A 22,453-nucleotide genomic window follows, 5' to 3' on the forward strand; every position below is an offset into this window, starting at 1 on the left:
GAGAAGACCTGCAAATGTTTGCATTTGGAAGAGACCCAGAAGAGTGTCGTGTTCGGCTTCCTTATTGGATGAGTGGGAAAACTGAAACCCAGACTGACAGTGAGCATCTCATACACATTTGAACTAGGAAGGGACCGTGGAGCTCATCTTGTTCAGCATTCTCCTGTTTGCATATGGAAACTGAGGCTCAGAGAAGTTAGAGATCAGGTGGGCTCCGGGGCTCCTGACCTTTTATCTGTGGCTCTCTAACACCAATGGCAAGCCCAGAATCAGAATCTAGTCCAGCCTCCTCCCCTCCTTCTGGATTTGCCCTGGGTTGCCCAATTAGAACATGTCAAAAGGGGGTCTCAGTAATATCAAGGAAATAACAGCAAAGGCAACAAAAGCAGCCATGGCAGTCACATTCAAACTTTCCTTGGAAACCAGGGGGTATCTTCACTTCCTCCTCTCGAAGGCTTCTGGGTCTGGGAAGCAGGAAGAAGCAGAAACTTGCACACATGATGACGTCCGGACGTGGTGGAGAGGGGTACCCGGGGGAGGCTCATGCAAAGGCCTGTGGGTACTGCAACTTTAGTGGAGGATGGTAGAAGAACAGGTGTGACCTCGGAGGCCCTTAGCTCCTCACAAAGGGCTCTGTCCACTTGGAGATGTCCATGAAGACGGAAGAAGAGCTGTGGTAGAGCCAGAGGCAGGGAAGCGCCCCTTCCCATGTCCAGACATCTTTAGTCCCATCATACACCTCCATCTCCACCCGGTAGTCTCCTTCCATGCCCTGCCAGCGGCCTCCCGTCACATAGAGCTTGTCGCCCAGGGACACCATCCCCCCATTCTCGTGCAGACTGTGAAGCAGCTGAACCTGAAACAGAGAAGGTGGCGTTTCTTTTAATAACCAGCACTGGGCATAGTGCCTGGCACACAGTAGGGGTCTCATGAATGTTTCTTGACTGACTGAGGCCCATAATAAAGGGAGAGATGAGCTGTTAGCCCAGTAGAGGAAAGCAGAAAAATATCTGCCAACAAGAAAATTGAGTGAGTTCTGCTTAAATGAATGTCTTTTAATGAGCAACTGAGTGAAATCTCTTTAAGTTGATGTCTTTTGATGAACTACTTACTGAGATCTCAAGTGAATGTCTTTTGATGAGCAACCTGAGCGAGATCTCATCAACTCAAAGTGTTGTGATGAGCTACTGAGTGAGATCTCTTTAAGTTAATGTGTTTTAAGGCGCTATTAAGTGAGACCTATTAAAGTCAATGTGGTTTGAGGAGCTACTGAGTGAGATCTCTTTAAGTTAGTGTGTTTTGAGGAGCTACTGAGTGAGATCTCTTTAAGTTAATGTGTTTTGAGGAGCTATTAATTGAGACCTCTTTAAGTTAATGTGTTTTGAGGAGCTATTAAGTGAGACCTCTTAAAGTTAATGTGGTTTGAGGAGCTACTGAGTGAGATCTCTTTAAGTTAATGTGGTTTGATGAGCAACCTGAGTGAAATCTCATCAAGTGAATGTCTTTTAATGAGCAACTGAGTGAGATCTGCTTAAGTCAATGTCCCCTAGGAACTCCTGAGTGAGATCTGCTTAAGTGAATGTCTTTTACGGAGCAACTGAGTGAGACCTGCTGTCACCCAGAGCAATCAAGGGGAAGTAGAAGAGCTCATTCAACTCAGGGGGGAGAGATGGTTGAAATGGGAAGATGTTGGAAGGAGGCAGCTTTCTTGAAATCCAAGAAAACGACTAACTATGAGCGCTAGTCCAATGTGGAGTTGACAACTTTTCTGTCCTCTCGGGATTCCATCTTCCCTGCAAAGACTTCCCCTTTGTCTCCCCATTAGAATGGAGGCTCCTTAAGGGCCAGCACCCACACTCCTGCCTTCCTCTGCATCTCTGGCACTTGACACAGTAGCTGTGTGGAGTCACTGCTTAATATCTCATCTGACTGATTGAGGGAACTAAGAGAGAAGCCACTTGCTCCAGTCACACACAGGACCGGAAGGGGTCCTCATTTTACACATGGAAAGATTGGCTCAGTCCTGACACGGGACTTTTAACTGGATGTCTTCAGAGCAATCAACATACAGGCAGAATATTGGCAGGAGAGTGGAGGTTCTTTGAGACTTTGTTCTTGGATCAAGGCTGACTCCTGGGATTCAGCTCTCCCCTCCACCCCATTTCCCAGATGAGGAAACTGAGACCCAGAAAGGGAAAGGAACTTGCTTAATGTGATGTAGGCAATAAACATCAGAAGCAGGATTTGAATACCTAGAGTCCATTGTCTCTCTAGGGTGTGTCAGGGTCTGTCCCAGCTAGCCAGCGTCACAAAGGCCCAGCAGGAGCAGCCCAGCCCCATGACATCCATGAAAAAGCTCTCCCAGACACCCCAGTGGGAGCTGCGGGGCTGGAGCTGGGAACGGGTCGCCTGCCCTCATTCCTGGCAGGGACGGACATGGGGGGAGCACCGCCTGGCAAGCCCCCCCTGCACCTGTGCTCCTGCCCCGGCGAGGGCAGCGTGGTCCGCGGAGCGCTGACGGCATGGGAACAGCTGCGGGACGGCTCTGGAATGATCCAAGTGTAACCCTACCCTGGGACCCATCCCGGACGGGCCCAGAGGTCAGGCGCGGGGGCCAAGCCCTTCCTGCAGAGGCTCTGAGGGAGGCGGGAGCTTGGGCCCTTCTGCCCCACACTGCAGGAAAGTTCCCGAGAGGACAGTCTGGGAGGAAGGATTCCTGGCTGCCAGCCCCCTCTGGCCCCCTGAGCTCCCCACAGCCTCCTGGGCAAGTCACTTCATTTTTGGGGGGGGGCGGCGTTTCCTTATCGATAAAATGCAAAGGTTGATCTCGCCGGCCTCTGAGGTCCCTCCCGGCCCCACCTGTCAGATGACATCGCACAGTGGTCTCTAGGGCCCCTTCCATATGGAGAATCTTATGGAGGTGGAATAGAGCCGGAAGGGACCCATTTTATAGATGAAGAGACCAGAGTCACAGAGAAGCGAGGGGACTTGCTCCATAGTTATATGTCCTGTCAGTGTTGGGACTGGGACTAGAATTCAGGAGTCTGGCTTCAGATCCGGGCCTCTTCCTATGATTCCATGTTCCTCTAGTCCTCAGAGAAATTAAATACATTTCCCAGGGTCTCCTTGACACTCAGTGACACGTCCTCTGATTCCAGATGCAGCACCATGGACACATCAGTTAAGGGAAGCTTACCAGCCCCCGGGGGTCATGGGAAGGAAACTGCTGGGAAAATTTTAAAGAACTCAAGAGATGAGAGAAAGGTTTACGACCTCTCCTTTCTCTGACCCTTTAACATCTAGAAGCCTCTTCAGGTATATTATCTTGCTCCATTGAGGAAGAAGCTATGATTGGCCCCATTTTGCACATGAGGAAACTGAGGCAGGGAGAGGTTCAGTGGTCTGCCATGGTCACACAGCTAGTGTATCTTGCTAGAACCTCATAACCTCTCTGGTGAGGAAAATGCTACAGCCATGATTGGCCCCATTTTGCAGATGAGGAAACTGAGGCAGGGAGAGGTCCGGTGCATTTCTGAGTGCATCTCAGCCCTCGGCCATGTTGTATCTCTGTGCAGTTTCTGCCCAAGGACCCTGGCAGGCTGGCCATTTTGGGGATGGGAATGCCCAGGAACTTCTCACAGGACGATCACCGGACTGAAGAGAGGGAGGAAGCTTGGGAGGCGTCTGGCCGGGGAATCCTTCCTCTACGTCCCTGAGAAATGGGCTTGTGGCCTCCCTCCAGGAGGGGAACCAACCACCCCATCCCTTGGCTTCTCCAGAACGTACATCCTCAGCTACGAGCCCAAAGCCCTTCCCTGTCCTGCCCTTCTTCCTCTGGACTCTCTGGTGCTGTCCGTGTCCGTGCTCCCTGGAGCCGAACCCGGGACCAGATATGGGTCCGACCAGGCAGAGGACAGAGCACCCTTCCTGCTGCTGGAATTCCCGGCAGCCCAAGAGCACCGTGGTTCCGTCTCCGTGGGTTCCGTCTCCGTGGGATCACGGATGCGCCCGCTCTTGGCCCATGGCGTGGCTCTGTCCCATGCACTCCCACCACGCCGCCCCGGGTGACAAACACGGCTTACCTTCTGCCACACGTTGGCTTCGGGGTCGTACATGTAGACCTTCTTGGTGTTGTCCCCAATGAGGTAGATGGCCCCGTTGAGGGAGGCGCAACGAGGGGAGGACAGGTACTTTGGGATGAAAGGTGAGGCGATCACGCTCCAGATTTCTACAAGAGAGACAGGGCACCATTGGCCTGGAGGCCCCGGCCAATGCACCAGGTGCTACCTGGGAAAACCCGAGAGCAGATCCGAGCTCAGGCCCTCACTGGCCAGTGACTCTGGGCAAGTCAGCTAAGTCTGTCTGCCTCAGCTTCCTCATCTGTAACATCTGACTCGGGGCTCTCTGGACCGTTCTCGCTTCTGAAGCCTCTGAAAAGGGAGCCTGGAACTATGAGGCTGATGGGGGTGGGGGGGGGAAGGTCCTTGGTTCCCTCCCTGTCCTGTCTGGTTAGGATCACAGAGACAAGCACCTGACCCTACACTCAGCGGGGGTTCAGACGGTGAGAGGCTCTGCTCCCCAAAACAAGCCTTGTTTCTATGAGGTCTTAGGTGTCAACCCAGGAGGAGCCCCAGGGGAAGCTGAGGCTACAGTTTCATACTTATTACTAGATGAAAGAACTGGGATTTGAACCCAGCACCCAGCATCTTCCTTCTGGTCAAGTCCCTGTGGTCAGTAAGACATTTCTGCCGTTCCAATTTTATGGGCGAGGACACTGTGGCTTTGAGGCCCCCAGGATGGTACAGAAGGAGGATTCTGGGAACGCTCATGCCAACAGCCGTCATCCCCACTCTGTCCTGCTGGGTTCCTGGGTGTGAGAAGGTCCCTCCCCAAGGTCCCTCCCCAAGGCTCAGCATTCTGGGAAATAGCTTAATGAAGGAACTGGAGGAGATCCTGATCTCCAAGGACTGGAAGAGGATTAACTCCATTTCTCTAGTCTGGGGCTCGTAATTGGGGCATTTGTCCTGATATGACAGATTAAGGCTGAGTGTTAGCGCTTTCTAACATTCAGAGGGGTCGCCATCACCAGCTGTGGGTGAGGGGGCATCTCTGAGAGCTGGTGATCCCCCCTTACTCCAATCAGCTGCAGGAGAACTCAGCAGGTGGATGATGGCGGGACAGGCCAAGATGGTGGATGAGGAGCTTGCCCGGACCTCAGGGAAGCCGGGAAGCCCTTCATGGCGGGGGTCGCCCTGACTCTGGCTCCATGCGGGGCCCTAACCCCCATGTGGCCGCTCACCTGTGAGGGGGTTATAGCACTGCAGGGTCAGCGCGTTGTACTTGCAGGCGCACGAGCCCACGAGGTAGAGCCTCCCGTGGCAGCCGACGGCAGAGAAGTTGCTCACGTACTTGGGGGCCGGACTGATGACTGACCAGCTGTCGTTGTAGGGGTTGTAGCTCTCGACCTCCACCACATCCATGGTGGTCCCTGGGAAGCAACAAGAATGGATGGGGGGGTCAACGGCTGAGCGACTCGGGGAACGAAGGCCAGGATCAGAAGGGAGCGCCTCCTGTTACAGGGGAGGGAACGGAGACTTGGGTCCCACACAGGGAACGTCGGGGAGCTGGGATTGGAGCTCGGAACCTGTGACTTTGCGTTCCTCCTTGGCCTGGGCACCGGACCAGGCCTTCAAGGAGCTCCCAGCATCCACGTGGCGAGGCTGCTGCTCGAGGAAAGATGGGCTAACCCACAAGTCAGCAGCCCCTCTGTATGTGGGTCCTGATGGGGCTCAGCCAAAGTCACAAGGCACCGGAGCTGACATAAAGCACAAGAAAAGAAGGAAGGGAAACAGCTTGTGTTTCTGGAAGACTTTATCATTTGCCAAGTCACTCGGGCAATCTATCAGCTTGGCTCCTTTTACCAGGGTCAAGGGGAAGGACTCGTTCGGGGGAAATGGCTAGGGAAGGTCGTGCCCGAGTGTGAACGTGGCTCTCCCCACATGTACCTTCACTATTCTTCCTATTCTGCTGAGAGGAGGGGAAAGAAAGCAGAGGTGCCCATCGGCGGCTCTCTATGAGCCAGCCAGTTACTTGACCTCGGCGATAATTGTGCCCATTGGACAGATGAGAAAATGGCGGCCCCTAAAAGCGGAGTGACCGCTGGTTAGCATTAGGACAGGGGATGCCCCTGAATGATTCTGGACAACAGGCCGTGACCCTGGGGGTGAGGAAACGGGTCCATCAAAACCTCAGCATGATGACCTAGGGATTCCTCAGGGACACTTCCTGGCTCTGGGGGGCCCAGTCACTGGAAATCTCTTAGCCTTGGATTTCTCTATCGGAAGAGGGAGCTGCACTCAATGACCCACGATTCCTCCCAGCTCTAGATTCATGCTCCTCTGAAGCTATGAGCCCATCCCTGCTGGGGTGTTCTGGGCCATTCCACACGGGGCTGCGGTGAGCGACTGGTCAGACCCCGACTAGCTCCAGTGGGTGAGCCGGCTAAGTTTAAAGGAGTCCTTTGCAAGCCACATGGGCTTCAGCCTATTGTCAGGAAGCCTGTACATGGAGGGTGGGCGACACCTTGGAAACGTGGGCTCTGGAAGTTAACTGCTGACTTGATCTCGAGGACACAAGTCAAAGCCCACCCACTGAAGCTGCTGGAAATTTGGTAAAATGATGGCAAAGTCGATTCACCGATTCAGCTTCAAATAAACAAGAAATCCAGATGTCCTAAGCCCAAATCAAATTGGAGTGAGCAAATTCTGTGCACACCTGGAGTCAGAAGACTCATCCTCCTGAATTCAAATCCAGCTTCAGAGTGACAGTCATAGCACCCTGTTTGCCTCAGTTTCCCCATCCGTAAAATGAGCTGGAGTATCTTTACCAAGAAAAGTCCAAATGGGCTAACACTCATTCAGAAGATTCTAATCAAACCCCTATGGTCTGCAAAGTTCAGAGCATGTGAGGCATTATAGGAGCTCCTGAGATCACTATCACTGCCTCCGTTTTCCTGTAGCTCATGGTCTAATTGGGAAAATGATGTTCTCAGGTAACTGTGCCTTAAAATGGACCGTGATCAATGACATGAGTAAGGACCAAAACGCTCAAAGAGTACAGAAGATGATGGGATAAATCTGGACAAGCTTAGGGAAGGGAGGTCCTGAATCCTCATGAGGATCCGCTTGGCAGTCAGATAAAGAGGGAAGAGGAGAACTCTGAAAATTTAGTCGGGACCCTGCAAATGTCATGAACCACAAATAATCTTTGCAGACAAAATAACATTCAGAAACTCTGCCAAGATGGATGGACTCGGAAGCACTGCCCACGGTTCCCGGCACCCCAAACGGGGATGTTTACTAGATTAAATAAACAGAAAGGAGAAAGTGGCAGAGCCAGCTGGCCCTCACCCCCAATGGCGTAGATCTCTCCGTTGAGCGCGGCGCTGGCGTGGTTGGTGCGGGCTTTCAACATCGGCGCAATGATTTTCCAGATGCCCTCTTTCTGTGAAAAGCACCAGACCTGGGTTGTGGACCACGTGTCGATTTTACTGCCGCGGGAACCTCCTGTCAAGAAACGTCACAGTGAGGTTCTGATGTGGAAAGAGCAGGCAGGTGAACCCCCACCCAATCTCCCTAAGGGAAAGTTCCTGAACCACTGCCAGTCCCCATATGCACCATGGTGCTCAGAACCCCCACCTATGGACAGCACTCCTTCTCAGCTAAGAACTTTTGAGGCTCAGAGCTGGAGCCTCAGCATCACTCAGAGCTTACTTTGTACCTGAATAAGATTCCCCCAACCAACATCCCTGGGCAGACTTTGTCCCACCATGGCTCCAAAGCCTCTGGAGACAAGGAACCTGCCATGCCCATGGGTGGCCCTTTTCACTTTGAGGAGTCTCCAACCGCTGGCAAGTTCTTTGTGACATCTGGTCTAAATAACTTGGTAACTTCCACCCAAGGATGCCTGCTTGGAACCATGAGAAGAGGCTCAAGATGGGCACAGGGGAGCTGTAGACACCTCACCTGCCTCATCAAAATCAGGATGACCAGCTTTCTATGGAGGACTCCTCAAAATCAGAGGAATTCTAAGTTTCCACAGCCTTAAAGCTTGAATAACTAAGTTCATTAAGCCGGGAAGCTATGAAAGCTTAAAACTGCCCTCAGAGTTTGCTCCCACCCCCATATTCCATTACCTTGCTTTAAAAAATTACCTTACATCTGATAACTCCCTGAACCCCATGATTACCCTGTAAGGTGGGTGCCATTATCATGCCCTCTTTACAGATGAAGAAATTAAGTTTCAGATAATATGGAAGATTAGCTGATCATCGCATGGTTAGAGTGTCAATGACCAGGTTTGACCTCCAGGCTTTCTGACTCCATCCCAACCACCAGGGACTGTTGCCCAGAATCATTCAGAGGCATTTCCTGTCCTATCGCTAACTAAAAAGTCACTTCACTTTGGGGGCTGCCATTTTCTTGCCTTTCGAATGGGAACAATAATATCACCAAGATCAAATAAGTGGCTGGCCCAGTAGGAGAGTGGGAATCTTAATTTGCCCCCAAGTGGGAAATTTCCAAAAAAGGAAATCCCATTTTTCACAAATATAGATGGCCCAGCAGCATTCTTGGGTTCCTTATTGAAGAGGTAGAAGATGGGGGGCCACAAAAAGGGGTTCAGCAAGTCAGTTCCAATAGAGCAGGAATGAATCGAACCAGCTATACCCAGAAAAAGAACTCTGGGAGATGACTAAGAACCATTACATAGAATTCCCAATCCCTCTATGTTTGTCTGCCTGCATTTTAGATTTCCTTCACAGGCTCATTGTACACTATTTCAGAGTCCGATGCTTTTTGTACAGAAAATAACTGTTTGGACATGTATACATATATTGTATTTAATTTATAGTTTAATATATTTAACATGTATTGGTCAACCTGCCATCTGGGATAAGGGGTGGGGGGAAGGAGGGGAAAAATTGGAACAAAAGGTTTTGCAGCTGTCAATGCTGTAAAATTACCCATGCATATGACGTGTAAATAAAAAGCTATAATAAAAATAAAAAAAAAGAAAGGGGTTCAGTCACACAGAGCTGGGGCACCAAGGCAAGCATCCAGATTCTACTGAGTTGCAGTGGCAAAAACCGCCCCTCTAGAGCTCGGCTATCAGGAGGACCAGTTCCCGAGATGGGAGGACCGCTCCTAGACCCTGATGACCCAGGCAAGAATTCATGACCCAAGCATCTCCAGTGACAGCCGGGAGCCCAAATAAACCCAGAGAGGCGTCAAGTTAAACAAAAGAATGTGGCCCGGAATAGCCGAGCCCCAGAGAACTCTAGTAAGCAAGAAATAGAACTCAGAAACGAGTTCTGAAATGAGCAACCAAAGCTCCCGGGCGGTCACCCAGCCTGGATCATACGGCCTTCCTCCTCACGTACCTGTGACATAAATATCATTGTTCAGCGCCACCAGAGAAAAGCCCCACTTATGGTAGTCGGGGAAATCGGGAAGGGCCGTCCAGCGTTCTGATAAGGAAGGAAAAAAGGGGTGAGAATATCAGCAAGTGGAGCATGAATTAAAAGCTCTGACAAATGATTGGAAGCAGCGACTCTAAGCAAAGAGATCTTCTTCCTCTGAATTATGGGATTCCTGACACATGAACTGATGGCCAATGGATTCCTTTTGGACTATTTCTAGGACTTATGGACATGTATAAATTCTCATGTTGCTTCATGTTATTTGTTACATTACTGCTAGCCTGTGTTATATTGCTATGTGCTTATGTAATTTATGTAATTCTGGGTAATGCCTCCCTGTTCCATGATCTGAGTCCATGCCCTCCACTTGCGTCATCTTGCCCAGGTCATGTGCCCTCTGATTCATGTTCGGGTCTCTCTGGGAGGGCAGAGGAAAGGGCCAGACCATTGTCTCACCGGGCTGCCTCGTGGCGTTCCGGGAGCCTCTGATCCGGGCAGGGCACAGCTGCTGGGCCCGGTGGGCCAAGAGAGCTCACCACATTAGCTCAGCCTCCAATCTCCCATGGTCCCGGGCTCCTTCCTCAGCCGGGGCCTCCTGGGGACCATCTGGCCAATGTCAGCGTGCGGCGTCAGGGGCTGCTCACCCGAGAGGAGCTGACTGGCACGTGCCCAATCCCCCCCCCCACTACCCTCCCCGGGCGACCAGAAATCCAGCCAAGTTCTCACACAGAGAGACGTCACTGCCCAGCCGCAGATTGCTCTGGGAGAAACAGAAAAGATGATTCGGTCCCCATAGAATGCACGGGATCAGGGTCCGTTCTGTTGTTGGGCTTCATCACCAGGGAACCGGGCCACGTCAGCTTGGATCCAGGCCGTCCAAAGGGTGGGACAGGTGGGTAATGAAAGGGGCCTAAGCAAAGTCACACATCGCCTGCCAAGAGTGCTTCACGGCTCATGAGCGGATTTACATCCATGACCTCACTGGAGGCTCCCAAAAGCCTACTGAACTCCAGCTATCACTGGCCCCATTTTCCAGAAGCTCACTCAGCTGGCTCACAGCCAGGAGTCAAACCCAGATACTTTGTTTGGTTCACTTAAGCACCCACTGTCCTCTAAGGCTAAAAGTTGTAGAGCAGATGGAAATCTGCAGAAATAAAGGGAGTTTTCTTACTCGGAACTGCATCAATGAGATCATAGATCTGAACATAAATAAAGGAAAAATCATAGGTCTGAATGTGAATGAATGAAAAATCATGGGTCTGAATGTGAATGAATGAATGAAAAATCAGGTCTGAACATGAATGAATGAAAAATCATAGGTCTGAATGTGAATGAATGAATGAAAAATCAGGTCTCAACATCAATGAATGAATGCACAATCATACATCTGAACATAAATAAATGAAAAATCATAGTCTAAATATAAATGAATGAATGAATGCAAAATCATAAATTTGAATATGAATGATTGCAAAATCATAGGTCTGAATGTGAATGATTGCAAAATCATAGAACTAAACATAATGAATGAATGCACAATCATACATCTGAACATAAATAAATGAAAAATCATAGTCTGAATATAAATGAATGAATGAATGCAAAATCATAAATTTGAATGTGAATGAATGAATGCAAAATCATAGGTCTGAATGTGAATGAATGCAAAATCATAGATCTAAACATAATGAATGAATGCACAATCATAGGTCTGAACATGAATGGGTTGGTATTGAGGGGGATGCAAAGAGAGGTCCCATCCTTCACAGCCTATGGCTAGCCCTCACACAAACTGCTTGCCACTGCTTTCAAGAAGGGAGAAACCCCAGCTGCCTGGCCCATTCAAAAGCTCTCCTCTTTGGAACTCCCTGGCCTCCCCTCTATAGTCCCAGTCAAACTCCCTGAGAACCTTAACTACTGCACTGCCAGGGAAGGGGAAGGGAAAAGGCTTGAGGTAGCAAATGGAACCTCAGCCTGGTGTCTGGCTGAGTGCTGGGGACCAGCCTTCCGGGATACTGAACAGGAGCTCCAAGGAAGGGAGAAGATCCTGGGATCCTAGAGTTTGAAGGTCCCTCCTGGATCCCTTAACTTTCAGGGACTCGTGTAATTAGCATTCCCATTTCACAGATTTTGGTAAAGGGCTGGGGACCAAAGCCTTAGAGGAGTTCCTGCTCTCTGGGACTTGGCTCTGGCCCCAGGACAAAGCGTTCTCCCCCTTCCCCCAGCAGAGAGTCAGTGAAAACCATGGCGACAAACACTGATCTCCTTGGCAGTTTTGGGCTGCCGGCTATGGGGCTTTCCCTGAGGAAAGTTCTGGCCTGGCACTGGGGCCATTTGAAGGTGGCGTCAGCCACAAATGTTCTCCTTCACAGCTTGGAAGGCCACCTGGCTCCAGGGGGCAAGGCCCAAGTGGCCCAGGAAGCAGCCTCACTGACATCAGTTGGCTCAGGTAATAATCCTCCCTGCTGGCCCTGCTCCCCACCCAATCCACCCTCCTTGACATGTGCTCCGTCTGGGAGGGTCAAGGTGAGTGGAGGACTAGCTGTTCCAGGGGCCATGGCAGAAGGAAGAAGGAAGGAAGGGAGGGAGAGAAGAGGAAGAGAGAAAGAGAGAGGAAGGAAGGGAGGAATTAAGAAAGGAATGAAGGAAGGAATGAAGGAAGGAAGAAAGGAGGGAAGAAAGGAGGGAAGGAGGAAGGAAGGAAGGAAGGAAGAAAGGAAGGAACAAAGGAACAAAGGAAGAACTGGGGGCCCTTCCCTGATCTATCTTTCCCTCCCGATGTGTGACTTTCCTCATCTGTGAAATGAGGTGATTGCCCTAAATAGTCTCTTGGGTCCCTTCCAGGTTCAGAGCACCCAGGCTTCTCCTCAGGTACTTACTAGATTTTGTATTATAGAAGGCGCAGTTCCTGGAGATGGGCGGAGGCTCCTCATGATTCTCCTCATCCTCGGACTCTTCCAGTGCTCGCCCCCCTACTATCACCAGAACTTCTTCCAGCTTCTGCGGAAGCATTGTTGAAGACTGTTGGGCCAAATGTATAAAAGATGAGGATTTAAAGGAGAACGATCTTTCGATGTTGATTCTAGAACACAATTACAAAACACTTTCGACACAGATAAAGACAGATCTAAACAACTGAAGAAATCTTAATTACTTATGGGTAAGCCAAGTCAATATAATAAAAAATAACAATTCTACCTGAGTTAATTTATTTATTCAATATCATTCCAATCACATTATCACTAGAGCTAGAAAAATTACAAAATGTATCTGGAAAAAATAAAAGTCAAGAACATCAAAGGAATCCATGGAAATGTTAAAGCGAACAGCCTAACAGTACCAGATTCCAAATCACATTACAAAATAGGAAACATCAAATACAAGCTAGGACTGGCTAAGAAAGGGAGTGGTGGATTCATAGAACAGATGGGGTGTACAATACACAGTAGCAAATGACCATAATAATCTAGTGTTTGAGAAACCCAAAGATAAAAGCTTTGCCGAGGAGGGGGTGGTGTTTGGGGGGAGCTCACTATCTGACAAAATTGCTTGGGAAACTGGAAAACAATGGGCAAAATTTAGATATAGACCCAATGTTTCACCCAATATACCAAGATGAAGTCAAAATGGGTGAATGATTTAAACATAAATTTAAGAATAAATGATTTAAACATAAATATAAATTCAAAAATAAGCAAATTAGGGGAATATGGAAATTTTTTCCCTTTTAGATCTATGGATAAGGGAAGAGTTTGGGAACAATCAAGAGATTGAAAGTTTACTGGAAGTAAAATGGATAATTTCAATTGCATGAAATTTAAAGGTTTTGCACAAACAAAACTAATGCAGCCAAAATAAGAAGGAAAACAGGAAACTGGGAGAATATTTGATAGCAAATATGTCTGTCTGATAAAGGCCTCCTTCCTCAGAAATATAGGTAGTTGAACCAAATTTACAAACATTAAGACCCATTCTCCAGTTAATAAATGGTTAAAGGATATGAACAGCCAGTTTTCAGAAAAAGAAATAAAAGCTACTAAAAGTCACATGAAAAAGTACTCTAAAATACTATTGATTGGAAAAAGGCAAATTTAAACAATTCTAAAGTACCGCCTTACACCTATCAGACTGACTGACATAATGGAAAAAGAAAAATGGCAGATTCTGAAGAGAATGTGGAAAAATAGGGACACTAATACACTATTTGTGTAGCTGTCAACTGATCCAATAATTCTGGAGAACAATTGGGAACCATACAAAAGGGATATAAAATTGTACATGTTATTTGACCCAGAAATATTGCTGTGAATATCTGGAAGAGGAAGTCTTTAGCCTGGAAGAAAAGCCCAACACACACATACACACCATGACTAGTTCTTCCCATGACTGAGCACCAGGGATGGGACAGCCACAGGTAACCGTGATTATCGGCTGCCTGACAAGGGGCCCGTTAACAGCGTTCAATTCCCACCCACCACGGCAGCCCCCGCCCATCCTCATCACTGACCGGGCTCTGATGCTGGGAGATCACCGCCTTGCAGGCCTCCGAAGCCCTCGTCAAAGGCTCCGTGCAGAGCAAGTGCTGCCGGAATTGGTCGGGAAGAGAGACCAGGTGCACCAGGTCGAGCAGCTCGGGCAGGTAGCGGGCCCTGGCCTCCTCCTGGTACCTCACCCACCTGAGCAGGGCCTCGGCCCGGCTCTGTTCCTCCCGCACCTGGAGCAGCTCGTTGGCCAGGTAGGTGGCCAGCCTGTCTTTGGGCAGCTGGAGGAACTCCTCCTCCTGAGACACGGCCTCGAAGTTCTCCTGCAGGAAGGCCCAGGCTTTGGAGGACACCTCCGGACAGCCGTGGCGCTCGCCAAAGTCGCAGATGCCCAGGCAGTTGCTGGCGTCTATCTGCTGCTGCAGGTAGCGGCTGCACACTCTCTGCACGGCGGGAAAGTGGAGCCGGTTGGAGGTCTCGGTCAGCGCCTCCACGTTGTCCTGGTTGACCGTGAGCCTGCCCGTGTACACGAAGTCCAGCAGCAGCCCCACGGTGCCGGGGTCCACGTCGGGGAGCTCCACCTGGGCGGCGATGCTCTCCGCAAAGTCCCCCGCAAACATGGCGTGGAAGTAAGGGCTGCAGAGGGCCAGGAGGCTGCGGTGACACGGGAACGCCTGGCCAGCGACCCGCAGCGTGATGTCCGACAGCTTGGGGTGGGCGCGGAAGGCCCGGAGCCCATCCAGGATGTCCTGGGGGTGGGACTGGAGGCAGAAGTCCAGGTCATCCATGTTCCTCACCATGGCTCCGGCCCAGATGCGTCCTCCCCGCGCAATCACAGAACGGCCTCCGGACCCCAATCTGCCTTAAAGGGGAGAAAATCAACATGGCGGAGCAGCGGAGGAGGAGCCATTGCCTCTGCCTGCCCACCCCCACTCCCATCCAGCCCCCTTCTCTGCACATCGCTTTTAAGCTCTCGTGAGCTGAATGGGCTGGGTTGGGAGGGCAACCAAGAATCAGAGCTAGAGGGTTTGGGAAATGGTCCGCCTCCCCCTCAGATGTGACAGCTGCGGCCCAGGAGGTAAAAGTAAGGCTGCGGAGTAATGGGTCTGGGGCTGTCTCAGAGGTGGAGGGGTGGGAGGGGTGAGGGGGAGACGCTATCGCTCCTATTTTCAGAGGCAGACTAAGGCTTGGTGAGTTTGGTGACTCCCCTGAGTCACAGGGCTGGGCTGGGCTGGGACTCTGGGCCTGGCCCCTCAGCTGTGCACAGGGTCTGGCGCTCTGGCTATTTCTGCCTATGTGACACGCCCTCCTGGGGAAATAGGATCCCTCTGACCAGCCTCTCTCCCAGGCTTGATGACCAGTTCTCCTGGAAGATGAGTCACCTGGGATCCCCGGAAAGGACTATCCCTATCCCAGCCAACACCCCAGAGAGTTGAGCCATCGGCCCCGACCCCCTGGGCCATCCTTGGGCCTCCTTTTCCGTCAGCCCCGACTCCCTGGGCCATCCTTGGGCCTCCTTTCCCATCGGCCCCGACCCCCTGGGCCATCCTTGGGCCTCCTTTTACCTGCTGTCCCCTCCTTTGGCCCTTGGGCAGAATTCCCACAGTATGGATGACAAGGGATGGCTGGGCCTGGCTGAGCCTCAGAGAGCTATTCTGACTTTTGCTCGCCCTAAATGGGAGACTATAAACTATCTGCTCCCAAACAGAAACAAAGTGGAAATGGATCCGAATTGTCGATGTGGTCCTAGGCCCATGTGGGCAGGTCGGGGAGGGGCCGAGCCGGGAGAGCTTTCCATGAAACTGGCCCGGCACACGTGGCTCCCAGAGGCCTCCAAAGGGGCAGAGTCCAGAGCGAGCTTTGTCCTAAGTCACCTTCCAAGCCAGACCCATGTTTAGCCCATCCCTCCTTCCATGTTGATTCTCCCTCCTCAGTCAAGGTCCCTTGGGTGAAATGAGAGCTCAGGGAACTAAAGCGCTTTCTCTCAGAGCCGTACTGAAACCAGAATGTCTTGGGTGGGTGGGGGGAGGAACTTCCACACAGGGCTCTCCCACCCTTGGGATCTGGAGGGGCAGGAGGGAGCCCCGGGAGGGGGCACCAGGACTCTGGGCCCCTGAGGGTGAAGGCCACAGATGGACAAGGAAGGAAGCATCTGCTTCTGAGCTGGAAATTCACCCTGACCTTACCAGAAAGCTCGGACAAAGCCCCGTTCTCCCCAGGCTGGTTATGGGTTCTGCTCTTAGCTTCCAATGGCAGGAAGCGCTGGCCCATAAGCACCTCTGTCCCACTTCTCCCTTCAGCCACGTGCCAGCCCCGCCCCAGCCTCTGAAGGTCAGAATTGTTGTCACACCATCCTCCCAAGCTGCCATGAGCCTCTCTGAGGGAAAGTCTGCCCCATAAAGACTGAGGGGACAGGAGGCCGCTCTGGGACAGGAGGCAGCTCTGGGACAGGCCAGGAGGCAGCTCTGGGACAGGCCGGGAGGCAGCTCTGGGACAGGTTGGGAGGGAGCTCTGGGACAGGAAGAAACTGGGATGGGAGGCAGCTCTGAACAGGACTAGACTCAAATGAAGGGCAAGAGCCCATGAGAGGCTCCTCTCCTGAGCTTCTGGGCTTTTCTGAGGGCCAGAACAGAGGAGCTTTGTGGGCCTGGCTCGGTAAGAGCAGAACACCGTCCCCTCCGTAGTGGGAGACGAAAGCTGCTCTTGGGGCTATGGGGAATAGCCTTGAGCCAGTGTGAGTGGAAAAGATAAAAAGAACAAAGCCCCAAGTTCTCACCAGGCCCATGGGAGGGCTCTCCCATTTCCCTCGGAGCCTGGGCCCTCTGGGCTGGAACCCGCTTCCCGGGGCCCGGGAGCCCATGAACGCCCAGACTCCCGGCTCCTTTGGGCCGGGGCTGGCCGGGCCAGCCCCCCTTGCAGCCTGACTCTGCCGGAGCCTCCCGGCCCCTGGGCCTCCCTTACCTCTCAGCTTCTGGCTTCGCCTCGAAGCTTGCCCTCCGCTGCCCGGGTTCAGCTGAGCGACAGGTGCTGGGCCTCGTCCAGTGGGGGCCACAAAGGAGAAAGGACGCAAAGAAGTTTCCTCCACGGATCCCGGCCCAAGGAGGCTCGGCCCTCAGAGAGCCCTGGGCATGTGGGCCCTGGCCACAGCCCAGCAGGAGAGGCGTGCCGCCCGGCAGGCGCACAGAGGGTATTTTTAGCCCTCTGTCTGCCCCTTGGGGGGGGGGAGGATTGGACACTGAGGGATTCTGGCCAGGCTGCTGGCTCTTAAAGCCACACGCGCAGCAGTGGCAGACAGAGTGTGGGGACAAGTGAGCAGAGTCCCTACTGTGTGTGAGTGTGTGTGTATGTGTGTGTGTACAAAGCATTATTCAGGGCAGGGGGGAGGGAAGTACTAGGGCAAGGCCCCTGCTCTGAAGGAGCTTAGAATCCACTCGGAGGCCCACTGAGCCCACAGAGCAGGTGCGTGGAGGAGTGGACAGAGCATCTGGAGCCAGAAAGACCCGAATTCAAAATCTGCCTCAGATACTTCTCAGCCGTGTGACCCTGGGCAAGTCACTCAGCCACTCTAGGGCTGTTTTATGGCCTGAGAAATGAAGGGATTAGACTCTGGCCACTAAAGACCCTTCCCGGACTGAATCCAGCTAAGACCCAATATAGGCGGCAGAAGGACCATAGATTGAACACTAAGCGGTCGGAGACCAGGATTTGGGCTGGATATCGGAGCACCGTCCCACGGGAAACGGATGGGCAGCCGCTCTGGCCCTACAGCGCTTCCTCACAGTGGCCGCTTCCTCCAAGGCCTTCCATATTAAGGGGTCTCCCCGGCCGCCCACAGCTTTATTCCTTTGCAGGCTCCCCTCCTGATTCTTGGAAATTTAATGCCCCGGGAAGGCACCTTCTCCTGCTTCCTCTTCTCGGGAATTGTCTTTGGAGAACTGAAATTGAAATTGAAATCAATGGAATGGAATTGAAGTGAATTAAATCAAGGAGAAACAAAGTTGGGTCGGGCCGGGTTAAAGGGAAGAGGGAGTGGGCCCAAAGCTGGAAGTCTAGTCCTTAAGAACAAGGTTCGCTCTCTCTAGGCTCTTCCCCTTCCTGTTTAGGACCCAACAGCCAATGAACTCTTCACCAGAGGCCGCCAACATCTGTGGGCACTTGAGACAGGGTGGTTGTAGAGAGCATTCTGGGCTCTGCGTCAGGAACACTTGAATTCAAACCCTTCCTTACATGTGACCCCTGGGCAAGACTTCACACTCTGTGAGAACCCCATGCTCCTCATCTTTCAAATGAGGGCCATAATTGTACCTACCTCCCGCAGGATCTTGGTGAAATTTCCAGTGATTGGAAGTTTGTTTTGTTTAAGACTAATTCTTAAAAAAAAAAAAAAAAAAAAAAAAAAAAAAAAAAGCTTTTTATTTTCCAAACACAGGCAAAGATAGTTTTCCACAGTCACCCTTGCAAAACCTTGTTTTCCAAAATTTTCTCCCTCCCTTTCTCTCCTGCTAGACAACAAGTAATCCAATACATGTAAATACGTGCAATTCTTCTATATATATTTCCACATTTATCACGCTGCTCAGGAAAAGTCAGAAGGAAAAGGGAAACTATGAGAAAGAGAAAAAAGCCAACAAGAAAAAAGGTCAAAATGCTATGTTGTGATCCACCCTCAGCTCCCACAGGCCTCTCTCTGGGTGCAGCTACTCTCTCCATCACAGGACCACGGGAACTGGCCTGAATCCTCTTATTGTTGAAAAAAGCCAAATCCATCACAGTTGATCATCACTTAATTTTGTTGTTGTCCTGTATAATGTTCTTCTGGTCCTGCTCATTTCCCTCAGCATCAGTTCATGTAAGTCTCTCCAGGCCTCTTTGAAATCATCTTGCTGATCATTTCTTATAGGACAATAATATTCCATAATATTCATATACCACAATTTATTCAGCCATTCTCCAATTGATGGGCAGCCACTCAGTTTCCAGTTTCTGGCCACTACAAACAGGGCCGCCACAAACATCCTTGCACATACAGGCCCCTTTCCCTTCTTCAAGATCTCTTTGGGATATAATCCCAGTAATAACACTGCTGGATCAAAGGGGATGCACAGATTGGTAGCCCTTTGGGCGCAGTTCCAAATTGCTTTGAGACCAATTTTGTAGGAAACGAATGATCTGAGCTGGAGAAGAACAGACCACACCAGAGTCACAGGACTGCACCAGATGTTTCTAGAAGACTGGGCTTATATCCCAAAGAGATACTAAAGAAGGGAAAGGGACCTGTATGTGCATGAACGTTTGTGGCAGCCTCTTTGTAGTGGCCAGAAACTGGAAAATGAATGGATGCCCATCAGTTGGAGAATGGTTGGATAAATTGTGGTATGTGAATGTTATGGAATATTATTGTTCTGTAAGAAATGACCAGAAGGATGAATACAGAGAGGCCTGGAGAGACATGAACTGATGCTGAGTGAAATGAGCAGAACCAGGAGCTCATTATATACCTCAATAACTATACTGCATGAGGATGTATTCTGATGGAAGTGGATTTCTTCAATAAAGAAAAGATCTAACTCAGTTTCAATTGATCAATGATGGACAGAAGCAGCTACACCCAAAGAAAGAACACTAGGAAATGAATGTAAACTGTTAGCATTTTGGTTTTTCTTCCCAGGTTATTTCTACCTTCTGAATCCAATTCTCCCTGTGCAACAAGAGAACTGTTCAGTTCTGCACACAGATATTGTATCTAGGATATATTGTAACCTATTTAACATGTATGGACTGCTTGCCATCTGGGGGAGAGGGTGGAGGGAGGGAGGGGAAAAATCGGAACAGAAGTGAGTGCAAGGGATAATGTTGTAAAAAAAATTACCCTGGCATGGGTTCTGTCAATAAAAAGTTATAATTAAAAAAAAGATTTTCAAAATATTTTTTAAAAAGATGTTTCTAGAAGAAGGGATACATCCATTTTTTCCCTTTGCATTTTTTGTCAGTTAGGTCTACTTATCAAAGGGAATTGATTATCCCCTTTGATTTTTGTCAAGCGCCATCCATTTTTCCATTTTTCCTTTCACATCCTCTCTCCTTCACAAGTCCCATAATTACAAACCCTTGATGAAGTATTTCTCTTTGCCCTGACTGATCTAAAAGAGATGGCCAAATAGCATCCTTTTAAATTTAATAAACTGTCGCCCTTGTTAATAAAATGATTAAATTGCCCTCTCTCCAAAAATTAAATTTCCAACGATAGCATTCATGTGTTGTTGCCGTTGTTTGCCCTTCGAAAAGGACCATGACCTCAGGGAGGTGATGCCAGGACATACAAGTGAATTGGATTTGAGTCATGGAGGGTTGTGCAAGGTCACCTGCCTCACTTTCCCCTCCATGAGCCAGCTGAGTCCAGTGGCCAGACATAGATCAAGACGACTGGAGATGACCCTGGAAGAAATGGAGACCGTGGCCTTTTTAAGCTAAGATTTTCAAGAGATCTCAAATTAACTGAAACTGAAGAGTTCAGAGATTAAGGCTAGATAGCGATTGAGGCAAAAAAAATCCCCTCTTTCATCTAATTAAAAAAAAACTAAATTAATTAATTAAGCTGGGAGGGGAAAAAATTCACTCCTGCTTTAGCCATGTGTATAAGGAGCCAAATGGACAGTAGCAATGCGCCTTCTAGTGGCGTATCGAAAGTATACAGCTCCCTCAGTGAAGGAGAGACTCTGGATAAAGGGTTAACATCCAAGGAAGGAGAGTTACATCTTCGTTGCTTGTTTCCCTCTCCTTGTCCATTTCAATTTTATTTCCAACGAACAAGCTTTGAGATTTTGCTTGATTATTATATTGGTCAATGTTAGTTAAGTCTTTCAATAGGCTGCTGGCCTACCCCAGGGCAGAAAGCACAGGAACAGGAGTCAGGAAGAGGCGAGTTCAAATTCAGCCTCAGACACTTACTAGCTGTGTGATCCTGGGCAAATCATTTACCTTCTGTCTGCTTCAGTTTTCTCATCTGTAAAATGGGGACAATACTAGTACTTCCTAGAGTCATCAAGGATCCAATGAGAAAATATTTGTGAAGTACTTCGCAAGTCTTAAAATATTTTGTAAATGTTATCGCTTTTGTCATTGTCATTTTCAGTCATATCTGACTCTTCATGATCCCCAATAATCGCTTTTGTCGTTCAGACATTTTCAGTCATATCTGACTCTTCACGATCCCTTTGGGGAGTTTCTTGGCAGAGACACTGAAGGGCTGTTTCCCTCTCCAGCTCATTTTACAGATGAGGAAACCAAGGCAAATGGGGCAAAATGATTTACCTAAGGTCATGTGGTTAGTAAATATCTGAGGCTAGATTTGAACTCAGCTTTCTCCTGACTGGAGGCCCAGTGCTCTATCCACTGTGCCACCTGGCTGCCCTCACTATTGCTACTAGCCAGTGTCTTTATAGCTTTAAAGTTTGCAATGTGTTCCATATTTCTTGATATTTGAATGATTTCTTTTTATGATGTTGGTATTGCATAAATTATTCTCTGGGTTCTGCTTGCTTCAGTGACAACTCCTGGGCTCACAGCCTAAGCCTTGATTAATTCAGATAGCCAATCACCCCATTTGACAGAGAAGGAAACTGAGGATCAGTGAAGATACCAAGATCACCCAGTAAGCATCAGAAGCGTGATTTGAACCCAAGTCCCCCGATTCAAGAGCCATGGCTCTTTCCACAGGACTTTGCTTCCTCTGTCTCCTCCCAGGTCTCCCTCAGCCATGCGGAAATCTCCTTAATGTGAACCGATTCTCATTTTCTTCTCATTCATCTCCAGATCATAGAGTTGAAGTTGGAAGAAGCCGTCTAGTTCAAATCCCTCATTTCATAAAGGTCAAATGACTTACCTCACAAGGGACAAAGGTATATTTAGAACCCAGAACCTCTCCCTCTAAATCTAGCCCGTCCTTCTCACTGTACCAGAAGCTGATAATAAAATCCCAATGAGCCAGAAGGTCTGATCACTAGCTCCTTGCTGTCAAGTTACAGACAGGTAGGGGAGAAGCTAGATTTTCTTCTCACCAAAAAAGTATAAAATTCTGCTCTGCCCCTTCTCCCAATTCTGGCCACCTAGCTCTCTCAGCAGCCCGGATCTGAGGAGGGAGGGGCTCTAGGTACCACAAGGACAGTGACTTGGCTGCGCCCTCCCCTAGTCTGCTGGGGTGGGGGGAGGTTAGTGAGGAGAAGCCAGGGAGACAAATTACCCAGAATCCCATGCAGAGAGATGAACAAGGGAGGCTAAGTTGGAAGACTCCAGATAAATGTTCTATGACATCCCACTATTCACAGAATAACCGCTTATACAGCTAGAAGAGACACCTCCAGAGCAGCCTTCTCACCACTTCTTCCCAGGGCCAGCTAGTTAGCATCTCAGTTTGGATTTGAACTCCCAGGTACTTGACTCCCAGCCCCCAGCTCGACCCAGTGCACCACCTACACCTGCCTAAAATATTCTGAAA

The 22,453-nt window shown here is 49.9% G+C and overlaps 1 protein-coding gene across 2 annotated transcripts; it reads right to left on the bottom strand.

Annotated features, from left to right (window-relative positions):
- Nucleotides 1–285: 285 nt before the first annotated feature.
- On the bottom strand, nt 286–17,104 carry KLHL30 (kelch like family member 30). 2 transcript variants are annotated; one of them, XM_031957517.1, is made up of 8 exons: nt 16,921–17,104; nt 13,986–14,817; nt 12,358–12,499; nt 9,440–9,526; nt 7,410–7,565; nt 5,300–5,488; nt 4,083–4,228; nt 286–856 (listed from the first exon to the last, which is right to left on the bottom strand). In XM_031957517.1, exons 2-8 carry the CDS (start codon nt 14,757–14,759, stop codon nt 614–616), a joined length of 1,737 nt encoding a protein of 578 aa, XP_031813377.1. In that variant the 5' UTR covers nt 14,760–14,817; nt 16,921–17,104; the 3' UTR covers nt 286–613. The 2 variants fall into 2 exon arrangements, with proteins under 2 accessions (XP_031813377.1, XP_031813376.1); XM_031957516.1 differs by having other exon boundaries at nt 13,986–14,821.
- Nucleotides 17,105–22,453: the final 5,349 nt, after the last annotated feature.

Source organism: Sarcophilus harrisii, chromosome 3, assembly GCF_902635505.1.
Source record: "Sarcophilus harrisii chromosome 3, mSarHar1.11, whole genome shotgun sequence".
Taxonomy (NCBI): Eukaryota; Metazoa; Chordata; class Mammalia; order Dasyuromorphia; family Dasyuridae; genus Sarcophilus; species Sarcophilus harrisii.